This window comes from Heterodontus francisci, chromosome 22 (assembly GCF_036365525.1).
Source record: "Heterodontus francisci isolate sHetFra1 chromosome 22, sHetFra1.hap1, whole genome shotgun sequence".
NCBI lineage: Eukaryota > Metazoa > Chordata > Chondrichthyes > Heterodontiformes > Heterodontidae > Heterodontus > Heterodontus francisci.
Window position 1 is genome coordinate 83203249 of NC_090392.1, and position 25416 is coordinate 83228664.

The following is a 25416-nucleotide window of genomic DNA, read 5'->3' on the forward strand; positions in this document are numbered from 1 at the left end:
TTCAAGTGTTCATCTAAATACTTCTTGAATGTCGTGAGTGTTCCTGCCTCTACCACCCCTTCAGGCAGTTCCAGATTCCAAACACCCTCTGGGTGAAATAAATTCTCAACTCCCCTCTAAACCTTCTGCCCCTTACCTTAAATCTATGCCCCCTAATTATTGACCACTCCGCTAAGGGAAAAAGTTTCTTCCTATCTAACCCATCAATGCCCCTCATAATTTTGTATACCTCAATCAGGTCCCCTCTCAGCCTTCTCCACTCCAAGGAAAACAACCCTAGTCTATCCAGTCTCTCTTCATAGCTGAAATGCTCCAGGCAACATCCTGGTGAATCTCCTCTGCACCCTCTCCATTGCAATCACATCCTTCCTATAGTGTGGTGCCCAGAACTGTACACAGTACTCCAGCTGTGGCCTAACCAGCGTTTTATACAGCTCCATCATAACCTCCCTGCTCTTATTAGAATTAGAACATTACAGCGCAGTACAGGCCCTTCGGCCCTCGATGTTGCGCTGACCTGTGAAACCATCTGACCTATACTATTCCATTTTCATCCATATGTCTATCCAATGACTACTGCTGCTGCAGGCAGGGCGTTACACGCCCTTACTACTCTCTGAGTAAAGAAACTACCTCTGACATCTGTCCTATATCTATCACCCCTCAACTTGAAGCTATGTCCCCTCGTGTTTGCCATCACCATCCGAGGAAAAAGACTCTCACTATCCACCCTATCTAACCCTCTGATTATCTTATATGTCTCTATTAAGTCACCTCTCCTCCTCCTTCTCTCCAACGAAAACAACCTCAAGTCCCTCAGCCTTTCCTCGGAAGACCTTCCCTCCATACCAGGCAACATCCTAGTAAATCTCCTCTGCACCCTTTCCATAGCTTCCACATCCTTCCTATAATGCGGTGACCAGAACTGCACGCAATACTCCAGGTGCGGTCTCACCAGAGTTTTGTACAGCTGCAGCATGACCTCGTGGCTCCGAAACTCGATTCCCCTACTAATAAAAGCTAACACACCATTTGCCTTCTTAACAGCCCTATTAACCTGGGTAGCAACCTTCAGGGATTTATGCACCTGGACACCAAGATCTCTCTGTTCATCTACACTACCAAGAATCTTCCCATTAGCCCAGTACTCTGCATTCCTATTACTCCTTCCAAAGTGAATCACCTCACACTTTTCTGCATTAAACTCCATTTGCCATCTCTCAGCCCAGCTCTGCAGCCTATCTATGTCCCTCTGTACCCTACAACATCCTTCGGCACTATCCACAACTCCACCGACCTTAGTGTCATCCGCAAATTTACTCACCCACCCTTCTACACCCTCTTCCAGGTCATTTATAAAAATGACAAACAGCAGTGGCCCCAAAACGGATCCTTGCGGTACACCACTAGTAACTAAACTCCAGGATGAACATTTGCCATCAACCACCACCCTCTGTCTTCTTTCAGCTAGCCAATTTCTGATCCAAAGCTCTAAATCACCTTCAACCCCATACTTCCGTATTTTCTGCAATAGCCTACCGTGGGGAACCTTATCAAACGCCTTACTGAAATCCATATACACCACATCCACTGCTTTACCCTCATCCACCTGTTTGGTCACCTTCTCGAAAAACTCAATAAGGTTTGTGAGGCACGACCTACCCGTCACAAAACCGTGCTGACTATCTCTAATGAACTTATTCTTTTCAAGATGATTATAAATCCTGTCTCTTATAACCTTTTCCAACATTTTACCCACAACCGAAGTAAGGCTCACAGGTCTATAATTACCAGGGCTGTCTCTACTCCCCTTCTTGAACAAGGGGACAACATTTGCTATCCTCCAGTCTTCCGGCACTATTCCTGTCGACAATGGCGACATAAAGATCAAGGACAAAGGCTCTGCAATCTCCTCCCTAGCTTCCCAGAGAATCCTAGGATAAATCCCATCTGGCCCAGGGGACTTATCTATTTTCACACTTTCCAAAATTGCTAACACCTCCTCCTTGTGAACCTCAATCCCATCTAGCCTCGTAGCCTGAATCTCAGTATTCTCAACAACATTTTCTTTCTCTACTGTAAATACTGACGCAAAATATTCATTTAACACTTCCCCTATCTCCTCTGATTCCGCACACAACTTCCCACTACTATCCTTGATTGGCCCTAATCTAACTCTAGTCATTCTTTTATTCCTGATATACCTATAGAAAGCCTTAGGGTTTTCCCTGATCCTATCCACCAATGACTTCTCATGTCCTCTCCTTGCTCTTCTTAGCTCTCCCTTTAGATCCTTCCTGGCTAGCTTGTAGCTCTCAAGCGCCCTAACTGAGCCTTCACGTCTCATCCTAACAAGCCGCCTTCTTCCTCTTGACAAGCGCTTCAACTTCTTTAGTAAACCACGGCTCCCTCGCTCGACAACTTCCTCCCTGCCTCACAGGTACATACTTATCAAGGACACACAGTAGCTGCTCCTTGAATAAACTCCACATTTCGATTGTTCCCATCCCCTGCAGTTTCCTTCCCCATCCTACGCATCCTAAATCTTGCCTAATCGCATCATAATTTCCTTTTCCCCAGCTATAATTTTTGCCCTGCGGTATATACCTGTCCCTGCCCATCGCTAAGGTAAACCTAACCGAATTGTGATCACTATCACCAAAGTGCTCACCTACATCTAAATCTAACACCTGGCCGGGTTCATTTCCCAGTACCAAATCCAATGTGGCATCGCCCCTGGTTGACCTGTCTACATACTGTGTCAGAAAACCCTCCTGCACACACTGGACAAAAACTGACCCATCTAAAGTACTCGAACTATAGTATTTCCAGTCGATATTTGGAAAGTTAAAGTCCCCCATAACAACTACCCTGTTACTCTCGCCCCTGTCGAGAATCATCTTCGCTATCCTTTCCTCTACATCTCTGGAACTATTTGGAGGTCTATAAAAGACTCCCAACAGGGTAACCTCACCTCTCCTGTTTCTAACCTTGGCCCATACTACCTCAGTAGACGAGTCCTCAAACGTCCTTTCTGTCGCTGTAACACTCTCCTTGATTAACAATGCCACATCCCCCCCCCCTCTTTTACCATCTTCTCTGTTCTTACTGAAACATCTAAATCCCGGAATCTGCAACATCCATTCCTGCCCCTGCTCTACCCATGTCTCCAAAATGGCCACTACATCGAGATCCCAGGTACCAACCCATGCTGCAAGCTCACCCACCTTATTCCGGATGCTCCTGGCGTTGAAATAGACACACTTTAAACCAGGTTCTTGCTTGCCAGTGCCCTCTTGCGTCCTTGTAACCATATCCCTGACCTCACTACTCTCAACATCCTGTACACTGGCACTACAATTTAGGTTCCCATTCCCCTGCTGAATTAGTTTAAACCCCCCCGAAGAGCACTAGCAAATCTCCCCCCCCAGGATATTGGTACCCCTCTGGTTCAGGTGAAGACCATCCTGTTTGTAGAGGTCCCACCTACCCCAGAAAGAGCCCCAATTATCCAGGAAACCAAAACCCTCCCTCCTGCACCATCCCTGCAGCCACGTGTTCAACTCCTCTCTCTCCCTATCCCTCGCTTCGCTATCACATGGCACGGGCAACAACCCAGAGATAACAACTCTGTTTGTTCTCGCTCTAAGCTTCCACCCTAGCTCCCTGAATTTCTGTCTTAAATCCCCATCTCTCTTCCTACCTATGTCGTTATATTCTATGCCTCAGCTAATAAAGGCAAGTATCCCATATACCTTCCGAACCACCTTATCTATCTGTGCTGCTGCCTTCAGTGATCAATGGACAAATACACCAAGGTCCCTCCGACCCTCTGTACTCCCTAGGGTCACAGAAAATAGGAGCAGGAGTAGGCCATTCAGCCCTTCGAGCATGCTCCTCCATTCATTATGATCATGTCTGTTCATCCAACTCAGTTGCCTGTTCCCATAGAAACATAGAAAATAGGAGCAGGAGGACACCATTCAGGTCCTACCTTCCATTGCCTTGTTAGTCCTCCCAAAATGCATCACTTCACACTTCTCAGGATTAAATTCCATTTGCCACTGCTCTGCCCATCTTACCAGCCCATCTATATCTTCCTGTAATCTAAGACATTCCTCCTCACTATTTATGACACCACCAATTTTCGTGTCATCTGCGAACTTACTGATCATACCTCCTATAGTCACGTCTAAATCATTAATGTACATTGCAAACAGCAAGGGTCCCAGCACTGATCCCTGCGGTACACCACTGGTCACAGGCCTCCATTCACAAAAACAACCCTCTACCATCCCCCTCTATCTCCTTCCACTAAGCCAATTTTGAATCCAATTTGTCAAATTGCCCTGGATCCCATGGCCTTTTACTTTCTTAACCAATCTCCCATGTGGGACCTTATCAAAAGCCTTACTGAAGTTCATGTAGACTATATCAACTGCTTTACCCTCATCTACACATCTAGTTACCACCTCAAAAAATTCAATCAAATTTGTTAGACACGATCTCCCCCTGACCAAGCCATGCTGACTATCCCTGATTAATCCCTGCCTCTCCAAGTGGAGATTAATCCTGTCTCTCAGGATTAATGCAATTTGTTGTGCCTTCTTGGGGGCCTCTTTTTCACACAGGGTCAACTCTTCATTGAAAGGCCTCCTGCCTCCAATGACCAATCAGCACATTGGCTGTTCCTTGTGAAGGCCATCATGAGGCATCCTTGGACACATGAGACCCACCTTAAACCAGCCTCTGTCTGAACAGTAGATCAGCTACATGAAAGGTGGATGAGCGGCTCCGTGCTGAACCTAATTATCAGCATTCAATATGTCCTTGACCTTTTCTCTCTCTGCCTCTGTTTTTCTGTAACTTTTATGCTTTTTTTCTCAACCTCTGTTTTCCCCTCTGCCTTTACCTGGTTCTTTTCTCCTTTCTTGCTTTTACCCAAGGCGGCTTCACACTGTTGCGATGATGTTAAAAGTTTTAAGCAAAGCATCCAGTTAGCTTCCCTATATTTGAGTGATGCCAACAGAAGGGAATTGAGTAGCTCGTAGCTGGTAAGTCTCTTATTTTTTATTTTTAAACAGTATGGTTTAGTAGTATTAGTAAAGTTGTTATTAGTAAGATCTATTAGTAGTAAGGTTTAGTGTCCAATAGAGGAATGGCAGGACTGCTCCTACCTTTATGTGGGAACTCTAGGACACTTCCCGTGTCTTGGATAAGTGTATGTGCCTTGGATAACCGTGCGTGCTGGAAGCGTTGTCCGTTGCAGCAGCTTGAGCTCCGGGTTTCGGAGCTTGAACAGCAGCTGGTGTGACTGTGGCAAATGCATGAGATTGAGGGCTTTCTGGATAGCACATTTATAGATGTGATCCCCCTGAAGCTTAACAGTATGCAGGGAGAGAGGAAATGTGTGGCCACCTGACAGTCCAGAAGAAACAGGCAGGTAGTGGAGGAGTCCCCGGAGTGCATCTCACTCTCCAGCCGTTATTCAGTCCTGAATACTGAGGGAAGTGATGGTTCATCTGGGGAGTGCAGCCAGATCCAAGGGCATGAGACCACGGGTGGCTCAGCTATACAGGGGTGGGGAAGCACAAAGAAGACTGGACGAGCGATAGTGATAGGAGATTCAGTAATTAGGGAAATAGGTGTTTCTGTGACTGCAGACATGAATCCAGGATGGTGCGTTGCCTCTCTGGTGCCAGGGTCAAGGATGTCACTGAACGGCAGCAGAGCACCCTGAGGGGGGAGGGTGAATGGCCAGCAGTCATGGACCACATTAGTACCAACGGCATAGGCAGAAAGAGGGATGTGGTCCTGCAGTCAGAATTTAGGGATCTAGGTAGGAAATTAGCAAGCCGGTCTTAAAAGTAGTAATCTCTGAATTACTGCCAGTACCACGCGCAAGTGAGTACAGAAATTGGAAGATAAAGCAGATGAATGCGTGGCTGGAAAGATGGTGCAGGAGGGAGGGCTTTAGATTCCTGGGACATTGGGACTGGCTGTGGGAGAGATGCGACCTGAACAGGCTGGACGCGTTGCACCTGAATAGAGCCAGGACCGATTTCCTCACAGGGCGATTTGCTAGTGCTATTGGGGAGGATTTAAACTAACTTGGCAGGGATGTGGGTATTGGGAGGAATACCAAAGTGCATAGAATATTGGGAGAGACAGATGGCACTAGAGTAGGAAATAGTAATAAAGTTGAAATTAGGGTTACTGTGCATATATGTGAATGCACAGATTGTGGTAAATAATATTGGTGAGTTACAGGTGCAGATTGCCATGTGGAAATATGATGCTGTGGCTATAACAGAGACCTGGCTCAAAGAAGGGCAGGACTGGGTATTAAATATTCCTGGATACAAGGTGTTCAAGAAATATAGGAAAGTGGATGGAGTGGCAGTATGGATTAAGGAGAACATTACAGTGCTGGAGAGAGAGGATGCCCCAGAGGGATCAAGGACAGAATCTATTTGGTTAGAGCTAAGGATGTGGAAAGGATATTTCCCCTTGTGGGAGAATCTAGAACTAGGGGTCACTGTTTAAAAATAAGGGGGTCGCCCATTTAAGACCGAGATGAGGAGAATTTTTCTCTGAGGGTGGTGAGTCTTTGGAATTCTCTTCCTCAGAAGGCAGTGGAAGCAGAGTCTTTGAATATTTTTAAGGCACAGGTAGATAGATTCTTGATAAGCAAGGGGGGTGGAAGGTTATTGGGGATATGTGGAAATGTGGAGTTGAGGTTACAATCAGATCAGCCATGACCTTGTTGAATGGTGGAGCAGACTCGAGGGGCCGAGTGGCCTGCTCCTGCTCCTAATTCGTATGTTCATATGTAAAAAAGGTGCAAAGTTGCTCAGTGTAGTTTATAGGCCACCAACTAGTGGGAAAGATGTGGAGTAACTAATTTGCAACGAAATTAGAGGATTAAGTCCTGAATATTGAGGGGTCTGCGACATTCAAGAAGAATAGGAAGCTGGGTAAAGGTGAAGCGGTAGCATTGTTGGTCAAGGGTGGCATTGGTGTAAGAGTTAGAGATGACCTTGGTTCAGAAGATCAGGATGTGGAGATGAGGAATAGGAGGGGAAAGAAGTCACTAGTGGGAGTGATCTACAGGCCTCCGAATAATAATCACAATGTAGGACAAAATATACAAGAAGAAATATTGGGTGCTTGTGATAAAGAGACGGCAATAATCATGGATGATTTTAATCTACATATAAACTAGAAAAATCAGATTGGCAATAGTAGCCTGGATGAGGAGTTCATAGAATGCTTTCGAGAGTGTTTCTTAGAGCAGCACATTCTGGAACCAACCAGAGAAGGTTATATTAGACTTGGTATTGTATAATGTGACAGGATTAATTAATGACCTCCGAGTGAAGGCACCTCGAGGTAACAGTGACCACAATATGATTGAATTTTACATCCAGTTTGAAAGAGAGAAGAGTGGGTCTAAGACTAGTATTTTAAACTTGAATAAGGGCAACTATGTGGGCATGAAAGCTGAGCTAGCTGAAGTGAACTGGGTTACCAGGCTTGGAGATAGATCAATAGAGAAGTAGTGGCAGACATTTAAGGGGATATTTCAGAATACTCAGAATAAGTATATTCCTACTATAAAGAAAAATTCTAAGGGGAGGACCCACCATCTGTGGTTAACTAAGAAATTAAGGAAAGCATCAAACTTAATGAAAAGGCATATAATTGCACAAATATGAGTGGCAGTTCAGATGATTGGTCAGAATATAAAGAACGACAGAGAATGACTAAAAAATTAATCAGCAGAAAGGAATTAGAGTATGAGAGGAAGCTTGCTAGAAATGTAAAAATGGATAGAAAGAGTTTCTACATTTCTACTACATAAAAAGGAAAAGAGTAAGTAAAGTGAGTGTTGGTCCTCTAGAGTGAGAATGGGGAGTTAATAGATAATAAGGAAATGGCAGATGCAATGAACAAATATTTTGCTTCTGCTTCACTACAGAGGATACAAAAAACGTTCCAGTAATAGTTGTCAATCAGGAGGTGGAAGGAAGAGAGGAACTTGGTGAAATTACAATCACCAGGGATGCAGAACTGAGAAAACTGATGGAGCTGCGGACTGACAAGTACCCAGGTCCTGATGGACTTCATCCTAGGGTCTTAAAAGAGGTGGCTAATGAGGTAGTAGATGCATTGGTGTTAATTTTCAAAATTAGCTAGATTCTGGAAAGATTCCATCAGACTGGAAAGTAGCAAATAAAGCCCCTCGATTCAAGAAGGGGGTGAGGAGGCAAAAACAGGTAACTATAGACCAGTTAGCTTGATGTCTGTCATGGGGAAGGTGTTAGAATCCATCATTAAGGAGGTTTTAGTTGGGCATTTAGAAAAACTCAAGGTAATTGGGAATAGTCAGCATGGTTTTGTGAAAGGGAAATCATGTTTAACCAATTTGTTGGAGTTCTTTGAAGGAGTGACATTTGCTGTGGATAAAGGGGAGCCCGTTGACGTCCTGTACTTGGATTTCCAGAAGACATTTGACAAGGTGCCACACAAGCTGTATAAAACGCTAGTTAGGCCACAGCTGGAGTACTGTGTACAGTTCTGGTCACCACACTATAGGAAGGATGTGATTGCACTGGAGAGGGTGCAGAGGAGATTCACCAGAATGTTGCCTGGGCTGGAGCATTTCAGCTATGAAGAGAGACTGGAAAGGCTCGGGTTGTTTTCCTTAGAGCAGAGAAGGCTGAGGGGGGACATGATTGAGGTATACAAAATTATGAGGGGCATTGATAGGTTAGATAGGGAAACAGTTTCTTCCTTAGCGGAGGGGTCAATAACCAGGGGGCATAGATTTAAGGTAAGGGGCAGGAGGTTTAGAGGGAATTTGAGGAAAAATTATTTCACCCACAAGATGGTTGGAATCTGGAACACACTGCCTGAAGGGGTGGTAGAGGCAGGAACCCTCACAACATTGAAGAAGTATTTATATGAGCACTTGAAACGCCATAGCATACAAGGCTATGGGCCAAGTGCTGGAAAATGGGTTTAGAATAGATAGGTGCTTGATGGCCAGCACAGACACGATGGGCCGAAGGGCCTGTTTCTGTGCTGTGTGACTCTATGACACATAAAAGATTATTGCGCAAAGTAGGAGCTCATGGTGTAGGGGGGTAACATATTCGGGCTAGAAGATTGGCTGGCTGGCAGAAAACAGAGTCTGCATAAATGGGTCCTTTTCCGATAGGCAGGATGTGACGAGTGGAGTCCCGCAGGGGTCTGTGCTGGGGCCTCAACTTTTTACAATTTATATCTATGATTTAGATGAGGGGAGCAATGGCATGGTAGCTAAATTTGCAGATGACACAAAGATAGGTAGGAAAGTATGTTGTGAAGAGGACATAAGGAGGTTGCAGACCAATATGAATAGATTGAGTGAGTGGGCAAAAATCTGGCAGGTGGAGTATAGTGTGGGAGAAAATGTGAAGTTATTCACTTTGGCAGGAAGAATAAAAAAGAGTATTACTTAAACAGAGAACGGCTGCAGAATTCCGAGGTGCAGAGGGGTCTAGGTTTTCTAGTGCCGGAGTCACAAAAAATTAGTATGCAGGTACAGCTGGTTATAAAGAAGGCTAATGGAATGGTGTCCTTTATTATGAGAGGAATTGAAAATGAAAGTAAGGATGTTATGCTTCAGTTATACAGGGCATTGGTGAGACCACATCTCAAATACTGTGTGCAGTTTTGGTCTGCTAATTTAAGGAAGAATGTAAATGCGTTGGAGGCGGTTCAGAGGAGGTTTACTAGATTGATACCTGGAATGAGCGGATTGTCTTATGAGGAAAGGTTGGACAGACTGGGCTTGTTTTCACTGGGGTTTAGAAGAGTGAGGGGAGACTTGATTGAAGTTTATAAGATCCTGAACGGTCTTGATAAGGTGGATGTGGAAAGGATGTTTCCTCTTGTGGGTGAGTCCAGAACTAGGGGGCACTGTTTGAAAATTAGGGGTCGCCCTTTTAGGACAGAAATGAGGAGAAATTTTTTTCCGAGGGTTGTGCTACTTTGGAACTCTCTACCTCAGGTGGTGGAGGCGGGATCATTGAATATTTTTAAGGCAAAGGCAGATAGATTATTGTTAGGCAAGGGAATCAAAGGTGTAGATGCGAGTGTGGAATTCAAGACACAAACACATTATCCATGATCTTACTGAACGGCAGAGCAGGCTCAAGGGGCCGAATGGCCTACTTCTCCTAATTCGTATGGTCGTAGACAGAGGTGCAAGAATTAAAAAGTGCTTACAATGGGGGGACTTTAATTATCTGAATATAGGCTGGGATAGTAGTAGTGTAAAGGGCAGAGAGGGGTAAGAGTTCCTACAGTGTGTTCAGGAAAACTTTCTACAACAGTATGTTTCCAATGAGAAAGGAGGCACTGCATGACTTGATTCCTGGGAATGAGGTGGGCCAAGTGGATCAAGTGTCAGTAGGAGAACATTTAGGGGACATTGATCATTTTATCATAAGGTTTAAATTGGCAATGAAAAAGGACAAGCAACAATCCAGAGTAAGAATAATTAACTGTTGGAAAGCCAAATTCAATGGGGTAAGAATGGGCTAGATAAATTGGAATCAAAGATTGGCAGGCAAAACAGTAACTGAACAAGGGGCTACTTTTAAAGATGATTTAGTACGGGCACAGTCAATGAATATTCCTACAAAGGGGAAAGATAGGGCAAACAAATCCAGAGCTTCCTGGATGACAAAAGAAAGATTAAGATGGAAAAAAAGTGTGCTTATGTCAGGTGAATAATACAACCAAGAACTGGGCTGAATGTAGCAGGTTTAAGGGGAAGTGAAAAAGCAAATAAGAGAAGGCAAGAGAATATGAAAAGAGACTGGCAGCTAACATAAAAGGGAAGAGATTTAATAAAGGAATCCAACATTATGAGGGGTCTGGACAGAGCAGATAAGGAGAAACTATTCCCATTGGTGGAAGGATCGAGAATGAGAGGGCACAGTTTTAAGGTAATTGGCAAAAGAAGCAATAGTGACATGAAGAAAAACTTTTTCACGCAGCAAGTGCTTTGGATCTGAAACGCACTACCTGACAGTGTGGTGGAGGCAGGTTCAATCGAGGTATTCAAGAGGGAATTGGATTGTTATCTGAAAAGGAAGAAAGTGCAGGGCTACGGGAGAAAGCAGGGGAGTGGCACTAGGTAAATTGCTCCTTCAGAGAGCCAGTGCAGACATGATGGGCCAAATGGCCTCCTCCTGGGATGGCAGGATTGTCTTATGAGGAGAGATTGGGGAAACTGGGACTGTATTCTCTAGAGTTTCAAAGAATGGGAGGTGATCTAATTGAAACTTACAAAATTCTTACACGGTGGATGTAGATATGATGTTTCCCCTGGCTGGTGAGTCTCAGAATAAGGGGCAGGCTATTTAAGACTGAGATGGGGGAGGAATTTCTTTACACAGGTGGTAAATCTGTGGAATTCTCTATCCCAGAGGGCTGTGGAAGCTCAATCATTGAGCACGTTCAAGACAGAAATTGATAGATTTCTGGATACTAATGACATCAGGGATATGGGGATAGTGCAGGAAAGTGGCGTTGAGGTAGATGATTAGCCATGATCTAATTGAATGGCGGAGCAGGCTTGATGGACTGAATGGCCTACTCCTGCTCCTATGTTCTGTGTGATAACTCTGAGATGCTGTTGCAGGAATTATAAATGTTGCAAATGGCCCAAAGTTTAAAACACTCAGTGCCAACAGTGAAACTAACCTCTTTTCCTGATGGGTCCAACAGAGAGAATCTGCTCTTTTGAGAGTGGCCGGTTGTCGTCAGAGATTCTCCTGCTGTTAGTAGGACACGTCTAGAAGAAACAACACAAAGATTTGGTTAACATGTGCCTCAGCACCAAGTCCATCAGAAACCAGGCAAGTGTTTGTGTGCCTCAATGCTCTTGTCCTATGCTGTTTCTTGAATTCTCTTACTCCCTGTCCTTTTCTACTGCTTGGAAATTTTCCCCCACAGGGTTTGGCTCTGGCTACTTCTGAACCAGTTAGATTACACAAGCTCCTATCAAAGTTACATACATGCCTACATTGTCTCAGTGCTTTAGTTGTTTGATGCTTTTCTGATCGGGCATTGGTTTGACTTATCCAACAATGCAGAACACCCTTCCTCTTGCATTGGAGTGTTGCCCAGATTAGGTCTTGGTTCTGCAGTGGGACAATGTGGACAGAGAGGCTTCAACTTCAAAAACAAACAAGATGCAGAGTCTGCACAACACGGTGAACATGCTTCAAAGCCTGTTCGTCTGACGGCCGGTCAGGGCTCTGTGTGATAAACAGCTGCCATTACTCACAACTCTGCAGTTATTTATATCTGAGTCGCACAATGTCACATCGCAGTGTAGATGAACCTCATCGTAATCGCCGATAAACTTGAAAACAACGATGTGGAAGCGACAAGTGAGAGACACGCCATTCTCCTCCATCTCGATAGTGTTGTCCTTCGAGTTTGGACACCTGCACAAAATAAGAACAGAGGAACTGTAGAGGAGAGGGTGGGGAACCTGAAACCAACCTCCCTGCACCGCCACACCCCCCCCCCCCCCACTCCCCCACCCAATCCAGGGACTGGAACCTGTAAATCCCCTCCCCCATGCTGGACACTGAAATATGCAACCCTTCCCCAACCCCCACCCCTGCAACCACCACCTGGGGACTGGAGTCTGTGACCACCTCCTCTCCCACTCACCTTGGGGACTAGAACCTGTAAACCCCAAGCCGCACCTCGATGACTGGAACCTCTCCAGCAACTGCCATCTGTATTCACCCCTCTTCCTAGAATAGTGTCTGGCTGATAGAAGAGAGAACCCACTTTGCACAGAATAAGATAGAGCTGCAAAGAGCATCCCAGTGAAGAAGGGACTCAAGCTGCCTGATGTGAAGTAGGAAAAGGTTCTGCATAAACCCACCCCCCCAAGTTGACAAGAATCTGTGCCCATACCCTGGGGTCAGAGATTTGTGAGCCCACTGCACTGTCCCCATTCAGGGAGAGGGATCTGTACATAACATAACTGTCCCATGTTACAATATAACAATTTGGAAAGGTTTTGCACAAACCCTTGCTCTATTATCACGTAGTGCAGTCGGTCCTTTGGATTACGGGATGGAGTAGCCCAGCACCGATTGATGATCAGAATCAGCTGCGTAGAATCTGCTCCCTCGACAAACACTCCAATGTACAGCACATCTCGAGTGGTGAGTGTCACCTCACCCTCTCGATATGGAAACTTGTAGGACGAGTTTTTATACAGAGCCATTTTAGTGATGAAACTACCTTCTTTTGTGGGAAGAGTGAGGTTCACAACACTGAAATAAACAGCATCAGTAAACATAAAAAATGAATAAATAAAAACTTTCTTTAATTCTACATGCTCTGACTTTGTACTTTTTTTTCCATCGGTCGGCTGCCTCGGTGTGTGATCTGCCTCGTCACCTGTCAAAGGTAATTTCTAGAGTTGCAGAGTATCCTGGAAACTTTGCCCTCTGACATTTGCCCTCCCTATAGGAATGTGAACACTTGGCCAAAATAGAATTGCTTCACACATCGAGTTCCCTGCAGTGTGTCAGTTTAATTGTTCAATGGTTCATAGTAAAAGATTTTGATTCTATAAATTAAAGGCTACAATAATTAGGAGTTTCTATACATGTAGGTTTCGACTCTTATCATTGGTGGTGAAATTGTAAACACGTTCTGTCTTTTGCCATTTACAGTTTAGTGAAACCGATTTAATCTGTAGAGAGCATTGTTTCCTCTGGATTGGATCCACTGATGTATCTTTCAATAACACTTTGAACCCAAACTTGTTCAAATTTAAATCAAACAAATGACAGGTGTAAAAAGTGTGCAATTTAAATAATTTATTGTGCATCTGTTGGTCCAACCTCTGAGAGGGCACTCTACAAGTATCACCCAACCAATAAGAATCAAGGAACACTTCACAGAGAAAATCAAAACACACTGAATAGATTAACAGTTGTAAATTATAGCTCCGCCAAGTATCCAGACCCCCACAATTTCTCCATTCTCCCTAATCTCCCCCCCACCACCCTCTGCCACACACACACACACACAAAATGCAGACGACTGAGCAAGAATCAGGATCCTGGAAATGCAGTGCCTGAAAGTCTAACACTTACCTCAGCATTGGCCTCACGACAGTTTCAAGGGAAACCTTCAGGTCAAGTTCGTAGGCACAGGAGAACTCAACATTAATGACTCTGTCGCGAGTAATGACACTGCCTGTGTTGTTCAAACTTTCGATCCACACAGTATTTATGTACATGACATGTGTCTCATTTGTCTGTAGGGAAGAGAATACAGTCACTAAAACAGCTTCACCCTCAGGCAAAGCTGCTATACTCCATAGGGCAATCTGTATCCACACTGTGTACCCATCCATCTCTAGCACAGCAAACATACCCAGCACTCCCACAACACCCAGTGTATCTCATACATGAGCTTGGATTATTGCCAATCTGTCTGAATGCACTATCCACTCTAGTGGCATTTTTCCTCCTCTTCACCCTGACAGGTTGTGTTGTAACTTTCACAGCACAAGCCATTTCTCCAGCTCAGGCTACTGCCTTCTGCTAGTTGCTGTCATTCATCCCACCCTCTAACTCTGCTATGAGCAGAAAACCCAGCTCCATATAGCTGCCCCATAGCTTGCACCTGAAATAGGATGCACATCTGGACTTTGGGCACAGTGCGAGTTTCCTCTTGTTCTTTAATAATCTCTGAAACAGAGGTGGAGATCCTTTCCCAGCTGCTCCCATTCTCACCCAAGTAACCATCCCAACAAACCTCAAATCCCCGCTTCAGCTCCGATCACATTTCCACAGCCCCTCTCCAAGCAAACTTCCAGGGGCATCCAGTATCCTTGGCGGGCCTTGTGCAGCTTGCCTTGGCTTTCATTGAAGGGAAAGGTGTAGAGACTTGAGATATAGTCATTAACTGAAAGGATTTAGGGCTTTAGAGAACAAAGAGACTTCAAATGGGGAAATCAAGAGAAAATGCTGGAGCACACAATGGGTGCATCAGTTAAGAGCTGTGACCACTTGATCAGAATTGACTGAGGAGCAAGCACTGCAGATGAGAAACAAAGACTCACCTTCACGATATTCCCACAGTTTCGGTTGGTGTTATTGATGTGAAATGCAATGAAATCATCTCCCTCTGACCCCACGCAGCGGATGTCATTAATTCGAACATCTTCACGCTCAAAGCCCAGCTGGTAAAGTCGGCACTTGGAAATATAAACCTCCATCTGAGAATATTTGCACACCACATCAGCCTGGACAATATCATCTGCGATAGAATGGGGGAGGAACACAGGGTTTACAGGTGAGTGACAACTGTTTGAGATCAGGGAGGGAGATTGTGATATGCTTGAACATATTTGCATTGAAAGGGAAGAGGTATTAGCTGTTTTAGCGGGCTTAAAAGTGGATAAATCCCCAGGCCCAGATGAGATGTATACCAGGCTGTTATGTGAGGCAAGGCAGGAGATAGCAGGGGCTCTGACACAAATTTTCAAATCCTCTCTGGCCACAGGAGAGATACCAGAGGACTGGAGGACAGCAAATGTGGTACCATTATTCAAAAAGGGTAGGAGGGATAAACCAGGTAATTACAGACCGGTGAGTCTTAACATCAGTGGTTGGGAAAATATTGGAAAAAATTCTGAGGGACAGGATTAATCTCCACTTGGAGAGGCAGGGATTAATCAGGGATAGTCAACATGACTTTGTCAGGGGGAGATCGTGTCTAACTAACTTGATTGAATTTTTCAAGGTGGTGACTAGCTGTGTAGATGAGGGTAAAGCAGTTGATGTAGTCTACATGGACTTCAGTAAGGCTGTTGATATGGTCCCACATGGGAGATTGATCAAGAAGGTAAGAGCCCATGGGATCCAGGGCAATTTGGCAAATTGGATCCAAAATTGGATTAGTGGCAGGAGGCAGAGGGTGATGGCCGAGGGTTGTTTTTGCGATTGTAAGTCTGTGACCAGTGGTGTACCACAGGGATCGGTGCTGGGACCCTTGCTGTTTGTAGTGTACATTAATGATTTAGACATGAATATAGGAGGTTTGATCAGTAAGTTCGCAGATGACATGAAAATTGGTGGTATCGTAAATAGTGAGGAGGAAAGCCTTAGATTACAGGACGATATAGATGGGCTGGTAAGATGGGCAGAGCAGTGACAAATGGAATTTAATCCTGAGAAGTGTGAGGTGATGCATTTTGGGAGGACTAACAAGGCAAGGGAATATACAATGGATGGTAGGACCCTAGGAAGTACAGAGGGTCAGTGGGACCTTGGTGTACTTGTCCATAGATCACTGAAGGCAGCAGCACAGGTAGATAAGGTGGTTAGGAAGGCATATGGGATACTTGCCTTTATTTGCCGAGGCATAGAATATAAGAGCAGGGAGGTTATGATGGAGCTGTATAAAACACTAGTTGGGCCACAGCTGGAGTACTGTGTACAGTTCTGGGCACCACACTATAGGAAGGATGTGATTGCACTGGAGAGGGTGCAGAGGAGAGTCATCAGGATGTTTCCTGGGCTGGAGCATTTCAGCTATGAAGAGAGACTGGAAAGGCTAGGGTTGTTTTCCTTAGAGCAGAGAAGGCTGAGGGGGACATGATTGAGGTGTACACGATTATGAGGGGCATTGATAGGTTAGATAGGAAGAAACGTTTTCCCTTAGCGGAGGGGTCAATAACCAGGGGTCATAGATTTAAGATTAGAGGCAGGAGGTTTAGAGGGGATTTGAAGAAAAATGTTTTCACCCAGAGGGTGGTTAGAATCTGGAACACACTGCCTGAAGAGGTGCAAGAGGCAGGAACCCTCACAACATTGAAGAAGTATTTAGATGAGCACTTGAAACGCCATAGCATACAAGGCTATGGGCCAAGTGCTGGAAAATGGGATTAGAATAGATCGGTGCTTGATGGCCGGCACGAACACGATGGGCAAGAAGGACCTGTTTCTGTGCTGTATAACTCTATGACTCTAAAAATAGGCACATAGATCACAGTCTACATTAGGCAGCATTAGCGTGAAAATTCAGCCATGTGCACCTTCAAATTGTTAGTTATTGTCTCAACATGCTGAGCATACTCACTTCTGGACCAGAAGGTTCTGGGCTTGAATGCATAACCCGTAGTTGATTCAGGGACAACTTCTTTACCCTGATTGGTGAGAATGTGGAACTTGCTACCACATGGAGGAGTTGAGGTGAATAGTATAGAGACATTTAAGAGGAAGCTAAATAAACATGAGGGAGAAAGGGCTGTAAGGATATATTGATGAGGTGAGATGGAATAGGGTGGCAGGAGGCTTGTGTTCAGCATAAACACTGGAATGGACCATTCAGCTGAATGACCCTTAGACTCAGTGAAACTCTATGTAATCCAGACTGACACTTCAATGAGGCAATGCTAGCCTGATGGGGGTGCTATCTTTCTGCAAAGTTCCTAAGGCAAGGCCCGTTGAACTGCTCAGGTGGATTTTAAAAATTCCATGGCATTAAAGACAGAAGCAGAATTTTTTTTGGTGTCTTGAACATCCCAACAAACTAAAAGCAGATTTCTAGTCATTTATGTTATTTTCTATTTCTGAGACCTTGCCCCTTTACCTACAAACAATAAAGTGTTTCAAGACTGCAGGAAGATATCAATGGTCTGGTCAGATGGGCAGGAAAGTGACAAATGGAATTCAACTTGGAGAGGTGTGAGGTGATGCATTTGGGGAGGTCAAACAAGGAAAAGGAATACACTATTAATGGTAAAATACTGAGAAGTGTAGAGGAAATGAGGGACCTTGGAGTGAATGTCCACAGATCCCCGAAGGTAGCAGGGCAGGTTGATAAGGTGGTTAAAAAGGCATATGGAATCCTTTCCTTTATTAGCTGAGGTATAGAATACAAGAGCAGGAAGGTTATGCTGGAACTGTATAACTCATTGGTTAGGCCACAACTTGAGTACTGTGTGCAGTTCTGGTTGCCTCATTACAGAAAGGATGTAATTGCACTAGAGAGGGTACAGAGGAGATTTACGAGGATGTTGTCAGGACTGGAAAATTGTAGCTATGAGGAAAGACTGGATAGGCTGTGGTTGTTCTCCTTGGAACAGAGAAAGATGAGGGGAGATTTGATTGAAATATACAAAATTGTGAGGGGCCTGGATAGAGTGGAGGTGAAGGGTCTATTTATCTTAGCAGAGAGGTCAGTGACTAGGGGGCATAGATTTAAAATGATTGGTAGAAAGATTAGAGGGGAGATGAGGAAAAGTTTTTTCACCCAGAGGGTGGTGGGGGTCTGGAACTCACTGCCTGAAAGGATAGTTGAGGCAGAAACCCTCAACTCATTTAAAAGGTGTCTGGATATGCACCTCAAGCGCTGTAACCTGCAGGGCTACGGATCAAATGCTGGAAGGTGGGATTAGGCTGGGTGGCTCATTTTTCAGCCGGCTCAGACACAATGGGCCAAGTGGCCTCTTTCTGTGCTATCAACTCTCTATGATTCTAAGAATAATTTTTTATTGTGAAATGTTTTGAGGCATCCTGAAAACATAAGCACTTGTTATAAATGCAACTCCTTGTTTCTAATTGATGAACAATCTTGACTCTCTGGATCATCTACATTCCCATTTATTTGTGAATTTTTATTTTTAGTGATGGGATCTCTCCAGCTCGCACAAGATCCAAGATCTGAAGTTCAGCTGGTAGTTTGATCTCCCCATTTAAGGTCACTGTTTAAACTGTGGGTATAAGGTCTGAATAGACAATTCAGGTAATTGAAGAAGTTGGTAAACTGAAGTCGATCAGAGGATCATTTTTACCTGCAGAAATCTGTATGCATAGATCTTGTATTTTGATTCCTCCTTTTCACCTGTACCTGCTGTACCTGCCAATCTTGACAGCAGCTTCACTGCACCAATCTCTCTGTAACTTATTCCAGAGCAGCACCAACCCAATCCAGGAAACTCCGTAGCTTAACTGCACTGGCTTAGTGTAACTGGCCTAGTCCCAGCTGGTCCCACTCTCTCACCATTTCCCCATAGTCCAGGAGGCAGTATTGTAGACAGTAAGGAGGATGGTAATAGGCTTCAAGAGAAGATACACAGGCTGGTGGAATGGGTGGACACATGGCACATGAAATTTAATGCAGAAAAGTGTGAAGTGATTCATTTTGGTAGGAAGAACAAGGAGAGGCAATATAAACTAAGGGTATAATTCTGAAGGGGGTGCAGGAGCAGAGGGACCTGGGGGTATTTGTGCACAAATGGTTGAAGGTGGTCGAGCAGGTTGAGAAAGTGGTTAATAAAGCATACAGGATCCTGGGCTTTATAAATAGGGGCACAGACTGCAAAAACAAGGAAATTATGATGAACCTTTATAAAATACTGGTTGGCCACAACCGGAGTATTGTGTCTCATTCTGGGAACCACTCTTTAGGAAGGGTGTGAAGAATTTAGAGAGGGTGCAGAAAAGATTTACGAGAATGGTTCCAGGGATGAGGGACTTCAATTACGTGGATAGATTAGAGAAGCTGCAGTTGTTCACCTGAGAGGAGAGAAAGTCGAGAGGAGATTTGATAGAGGTCTTCAAAATCATGAAGGGTCTGGACAGAGTAGATAGGGAGAAATTGTTCCCATTGGCAGAAGGATCAAGAACCAAAGGACACCAATTTAGGTGAATGGCAAAAGGACTGATGGTGACATGAGGACATTTTTTTTTATACAGCAAGTTGTTAGTGTCTGCAATGCACTGCCTGAGAATGTGACAGAAGCAGATACAAACGTGGCTTTCAAAAAGGAATTGGATAAGCACCTGAACAGAAAGGAATTGCTGGGCTATGGGGAAAGGTCAGGGGTCTGGGACTACCTAAATTGCTCTTGCAGACAGTCGGCATGGACACATCAGTAACCATCCTGTGATCTAACTTACCCTAGGTCTGCACCGGCAACACAGGCAACTCCAGCTAATTCACCATACGTGAATGAGGCTGATGTCGACTTGGCAGGTTGATCACGGAAGGTTTCAGAAACACAAGGAAACTCAGGAAATAGCTTCCACCCGAATTTCCTTGCTGAAAGTTTTCCTCCACCATTCCTACTCAGGCATGAAAATTCACCTGCTTGCTGTTTAGTTCAGATATCCAGTGTTTCTGTACATTTACCGTTGTCTAGGCTGGGCTCCTCTGGGCAGCCGCACAGATCTCCATTACCCTGTCGGCATAAACTGTAGTTGGTGCAAATGCCTCCAGCACATGGATCATCAATCAATTCTGCTAAAAGGAAACAGACACAAATGATTAGCCATTCAACTCAGCAACTACCACCACAACCATCCTCCAGCCAAGACCTGCAGCTCACAATAAACCCAATGATATACATGTCGGAGTTTGTGGGAAAGCATTGCAATCCCAGACAACCATATTTTTGGTAAGTATCTATAGCTTGAGCATCTTCGGCTCAGAGTTGTTGAGCTGTAGTCCGAGCTGCAGACATTGAAGGGATCAGGGCGGGAGAGAGTTAACTGGACACTTTATTCCAGGAGGCAGTCATACCCGTTGGTCAATGGTAAGAGACAGAAGGGTGTGACTGCAAGTAAGGCAGGTAAGGGGATCCAGGAAGTAGTGATGGAGGAGCCTCAGCCCTTGACTTTGACCAACTGGTATGAGGTACTTGCTACCTGTGTACATGTGAACAAGGACTGCAGGGTGGATGGGAAAACTGACGATTGCACCATGGAGCAGGAGGCCATTCAAGTGGGGGGAGTAAAAAGGAATGTGGTAGCGATAGGGAACAGTATAGTCAGAGGGATAATGTTCTCTGCAGCCACGACTAACTAATAAAGGATGAGATCAGTACAGTCGTGAGAAATGATCTTGGCTCAAGATCAAAGATGTAGAATCAGTTTGGGTCGAGATAAGAAATAGCAAAAGAAAGAAGTCACTGGTGGGAGAAGTTTATCGGGAGAAGTTTATAGGGAGAAGTTTATCGGCCCCCCTAACAATAGCTACACTGCAGGGGAGAATATAAATCAAGAAATAATGGGGACTTGTAGGAAAGGTACTGCAATAATTTTGGGATTGTGGGCAATTTTAATCTTCTTATAGATTGGACGAATCAAATTGGTAAAGGTAGCCTGGAGGATAAGTTCATCGAGTATATTCAGGACAGTTTCTTAGAACAATACATTCTGGAACCAACCCGGGAGCAGGCTATTTTGGACCTGGTAATGTGTAATGAGACAAGATTTATTAATGACCTCATTGTAAAGGATCCTCTAGGCAAGAGTGATCATAACATGCTGAATTTCACATTCAGTGCGACAGTGAGAAATTTGTGTCTGAAATTAGTGTCTTAAATTTAAATAAAGGCAACTACAAAGGTATGAAGGACAGAATTGGCTAAAGTTGACAGGGAAAATAGGTTAAAAGGTAAGACGGTAGAGAAGCAGTGGCAGAAATTTAAGGAGATATTTCGCAACTCTCAAGATATATTCCACGCAGAAAGAAAGATCCTATGAGAAGGATGCACAATACTTGGCTAACTAAGGAAGTTAAAGATGGTATCAAATTGAAAGAGGGTTACAATGCTGCAAATTAGGGGTAGGCCAGAAGATTGGGAAACTTTAAGAAACCAGCAAAGGATGGCTAAGAAAACAATAAAGAGGGATAAATTAGAGTATATGAGAGTAAACCAGCAAGAAATATAAAAACAGACAGTAAAAGCTTCTCCAAATATATAAAAAAGAAGAGTAGCTAAAATAAGCATTGGTCCCCTCGAGCAGGAAACTGGGAAATTAATAATGGGAAACAAGGAAATGGCAGAGACTTTGAACAAGTATTTTGTATCTGTCTTCATGGTATAAAACACAAAAAGCATCACAAAAAATAGTAGAAAACCAAGAGGCAAAAAGGAGGGAGGAACTTATAACAGTCACAATCACTAGAGAAAAAGTATTAGGAAAACTAATGGGACAAGTGGCTGACAAGTCCCCTGGACCCGATAATCTGTATCCTAGGATCTTAAAAGAAGTAGTTGCAGAGATAGTGGATGCATTGGTTGTGATCTTCCAAAATTCCCTAGATTCTGGAAAGGTCCAAGTGGATTAGAAAACCGCAAATGCAACACCTCTATTCAAGAAAGGAGGGAGAACCATAGGCCAGTTAGCTTAACATCTGTCATTAGGAAAAAGCTGGAATCCTTCATTAAGGAAGTAGTAGGATATTTAGAAAATCATAACACAAGGCAGAGTCAACATGGTGTTATGAAAGGGAAATCATGTTTGACAAATTTATTAGAGTTCTTTGAGGATGCAACAAGCAGATTGGATAAAGGGGAAACAGTAGATGTAGTGTTTTTGGATTTCCAAATAGGCTATTCAATAAGGTGCCACATAAAAGGCACTTACACAAGATAAGAACTCATGATGTTGGGGGTGATATATTAGCATGGATAAAGGATTGGCCAACTAACAGAAAACAGAGAGTTGGGATAAATGTTGGCAAACTGTAACCAGTGGAAAGCCACAAGTATCAGTGCTGGGGCCTCAATTATTTACCAGCTATATTAATAACTTGGATGAAGGGACCATGCATATTATAGCCAAAATTGCAGATGATATAAAGATAGGTAGGAAAGCAAGATGTGAGGAGGATACAAATCTTCTCCGAAAAGATATAGACAGGAATAGTCATTTGATAGTACATAAGTTGCATATTGCTGAAAATAGAGACATGTCAAAGTTTTTTGTCTTAGAATCATAGAAAGTTTATGGCACAGAAAGAGGCCACTTGGCCCATCGTGTCTGTGCTGGCCAAAAAATGTTCCAGCCATTCTAATCCCACCTTCCAGCATTTGGTCCATAGCCCTGCAGATTACAGCACTTGAGGTGGATATCCAGACTTCTTTTGAATGAGTTGAGGGTTTTCTGCCTCAACTGCCCTTTCAGCAAGTGAGTTCCAGACCCCCAACCTCCGGTGAAAATTTTTTTCTTCATCTCCCCTCTAATCTTTCTACTAATCGCAGTCCCATTCTCCTGCCTTCTCCCCGTAACCTTGCACATTCTTCCTTTTCATATAACTGTCTAATTCCCTTCTGAATGCTTCAACTGAACCTGCCTTCACCACGTTCTCAGGCAGCGCATTCAAGACCTTAACCAATCACTGAGTGAAAAGGTTTTTCCTCATGTCACTTTTGCTTCTCGTACCAAATACTTTAAATCTGTGCCCTCTCCTTATCGATCCTTTCACGAGTGGGAACAGTTTCTCTCTATCTACTCTGTCCAGACCCCTCATAATTTTGAATACCTCTATCAAATCACCTTTCAGCCTTCTCTTTTCCAAGGAAAACAATCCTAACTTTTCCAATCTATCTTCATAACTGAAATTCCTCATCCCTGGAACCATTCTCGTGAATCTTTTCTGTACTCTCTCCAATGCCCTCACATCTTTCCTCAAGTGCGGTTCCCAGAACTGGATGCAATACTCCAGCTGAGGCTGAACTAGTGTCTTATACAAGTTCAACATAACTTCCTTGCTCTTGTACTCTATGCCTCTATTAATAAAGCCCAGGATACTGTATGCTTTATTAACTGCTCTCTCAACCAGTCCTACCACCTTCAATGACTTACGCACATATACTCCTAGGTCCCTCTGCTCCTGCACCCCCCTTTGGAATTGTACCCTTTATTTTATATTGTCTCTTCATGTTCTTCCTACCAAAGTGAATCACTTCACATTTCACTTCATCTGCCACCTGCCTGCCCATTCCACAAACTTTTCTATGTCCTTTTGAAGTTCTTACACTATCCTCGCCACAGTTCACAATGCTTCCAAGTTTTGTATCCTCCGCAAACTTTGAAATTGTGCCCTGTACACCAAGGTCTAGGTCATTAATATAGATCAGGAAAAGTAAGGGTCCCAACATTGATCCTTGGGGAATTCCACGACAAACCTTCCTCCAGCCCAAAAAATATCCATTAACCATTACTCTTTGTTTCCTGTCACTCAGCCAATTCCGTATCCCTGTTGCTACCATCCCTTTTATTCCATGAGCTACAAGTTTGCTCACAAGTCTGTTGTGTGGCACTGTATCAAATGCCTTTTGAAAATCCATGTACACCACATCAACAGCATTACTCTCATCTACCCTCTCTGTTACCTCCTCAAAAAACTCCAGCAAGTTAGTTAAACATGATTTGTCCTTAAGAAATCCATGCTGGCTTTCCTTAATTAACTCACATTGTCCCAAATTATTTTTTCTGGAAGTTTTCCCACCACTGAAGTTAAACTGACTGGCCTGTAGTTGCTGAGCTTATCTTTACACCCTTTTTTGAACAAGGGTGTAACATTTGCAATTCTCCAGTCCTCTGGCACCACCCCCGCATCTAAGGAAGACTGAAAAATTATGACCAGTGCCTCTGCGACTTCCACCCTCACTTCCCTCAGTCTCCTTGGATGCATCTCATCTGGTCCTTTTTTAAAATATTCTTTCATGGGATGTGGGCGTCGCAGGCCAGGCCAGCATTTACTGCCCATCCCTAATTGCCCTTGAACTGAGTGGCTTGCTAGGCCATTTCGAGGGCATGTAAGAGTCAACCACATTACTGTGGGTCTGGAGTCACATGTAGGCCAGACCAGGTAAGGACAGCAGATTTCCTTCCCTAAAGGAAAAGACATTAGTGAACCAGATGGTTTTTTACAACAATTGACAATGGTTTCATGGCCATCATTAGAGTAGCTTTTTAAATTCCAGATTTATTAATTGGATTCAAATTCCACCATCTGCTGTGGTGGGATTCAAACCCAGTCTCCAGAGCAATACACTGGGTCTCTGAGTTACTAGTCCAGTGACATTACCAGTACACCACCGCCTCCCCAGGTCCTGGTGCCTTATCCACTTTAAGTACAGACAGCCTATCTAATACTTCCTCTATCAATTTTAAACCCCTCTAGTGTCTGAATTACCTCCTCTTTCAACATTGCCTGGGTTGCATCTTCTTCCTTGGTAAAGACAGATGCAAAGTATTCATTTAATACCTCAGCTATGCCCTCTGCCACCATGTGTAAATCCTCTTTCTGGTCCCTAATCTGCCCCACTCTTCCTTTCACCACCCTTTTAGTATTTATATGCTTAAAGGAAACTTTGGTTTCCTTTAATGTTAGCTGCCAGTCTCTTTTCACGCTCTCTCTTTGCTTCTCTTATTTGCTTTTTCACTTCCTCTCTGGACCTTCTATATTCAGCCTGGTTCTCAATAGTATTTTCTACCTGGCATCTGTCATAAGCACACTTTTTCTTCTTTGTCTTAATCTACCATGGAGCTCTGGATTTGTTTGGCCTAC

General features: G+C 44.0%; 1 protein-coding gene across 1 annotated transcript in view; it reads right to left on the reverse strand.

Annotated features, from left to right (window-relative positions):
- tecta (tectorin alpha) overlaps window positions 1-25416 on the reverse strand; it is a 113225-nt gene that overhangs the window by 1353 nt on the left and 86456 nt on the right. The window contains exons 16-21 of the mRNA XM_068054277.1: window positions 20236-20352; window positions 15164-15360; window positions 14190-14353; window positions 13110-13358; window positions 12347-12509; window positions 11761-11851 (exon numbers count right to left, since the gene is read on the reverse strand). Coding sequence (XP_067910378.1) covers window positions 11761-11851; window positions 12347-12509; window positions 13110-13358; window positions 14190-14353; window positions 15164-15360; window positions 20236-20352 — 981 coding nt within the window. The remainder of the gene's footprint in view (window positions 1-11760; window positions 11852-12346; window positions 12510-13109; window positions 13359-14189; window positions 14354-15163; window positions 15361-20235; window positions 20353-25416) is intronic.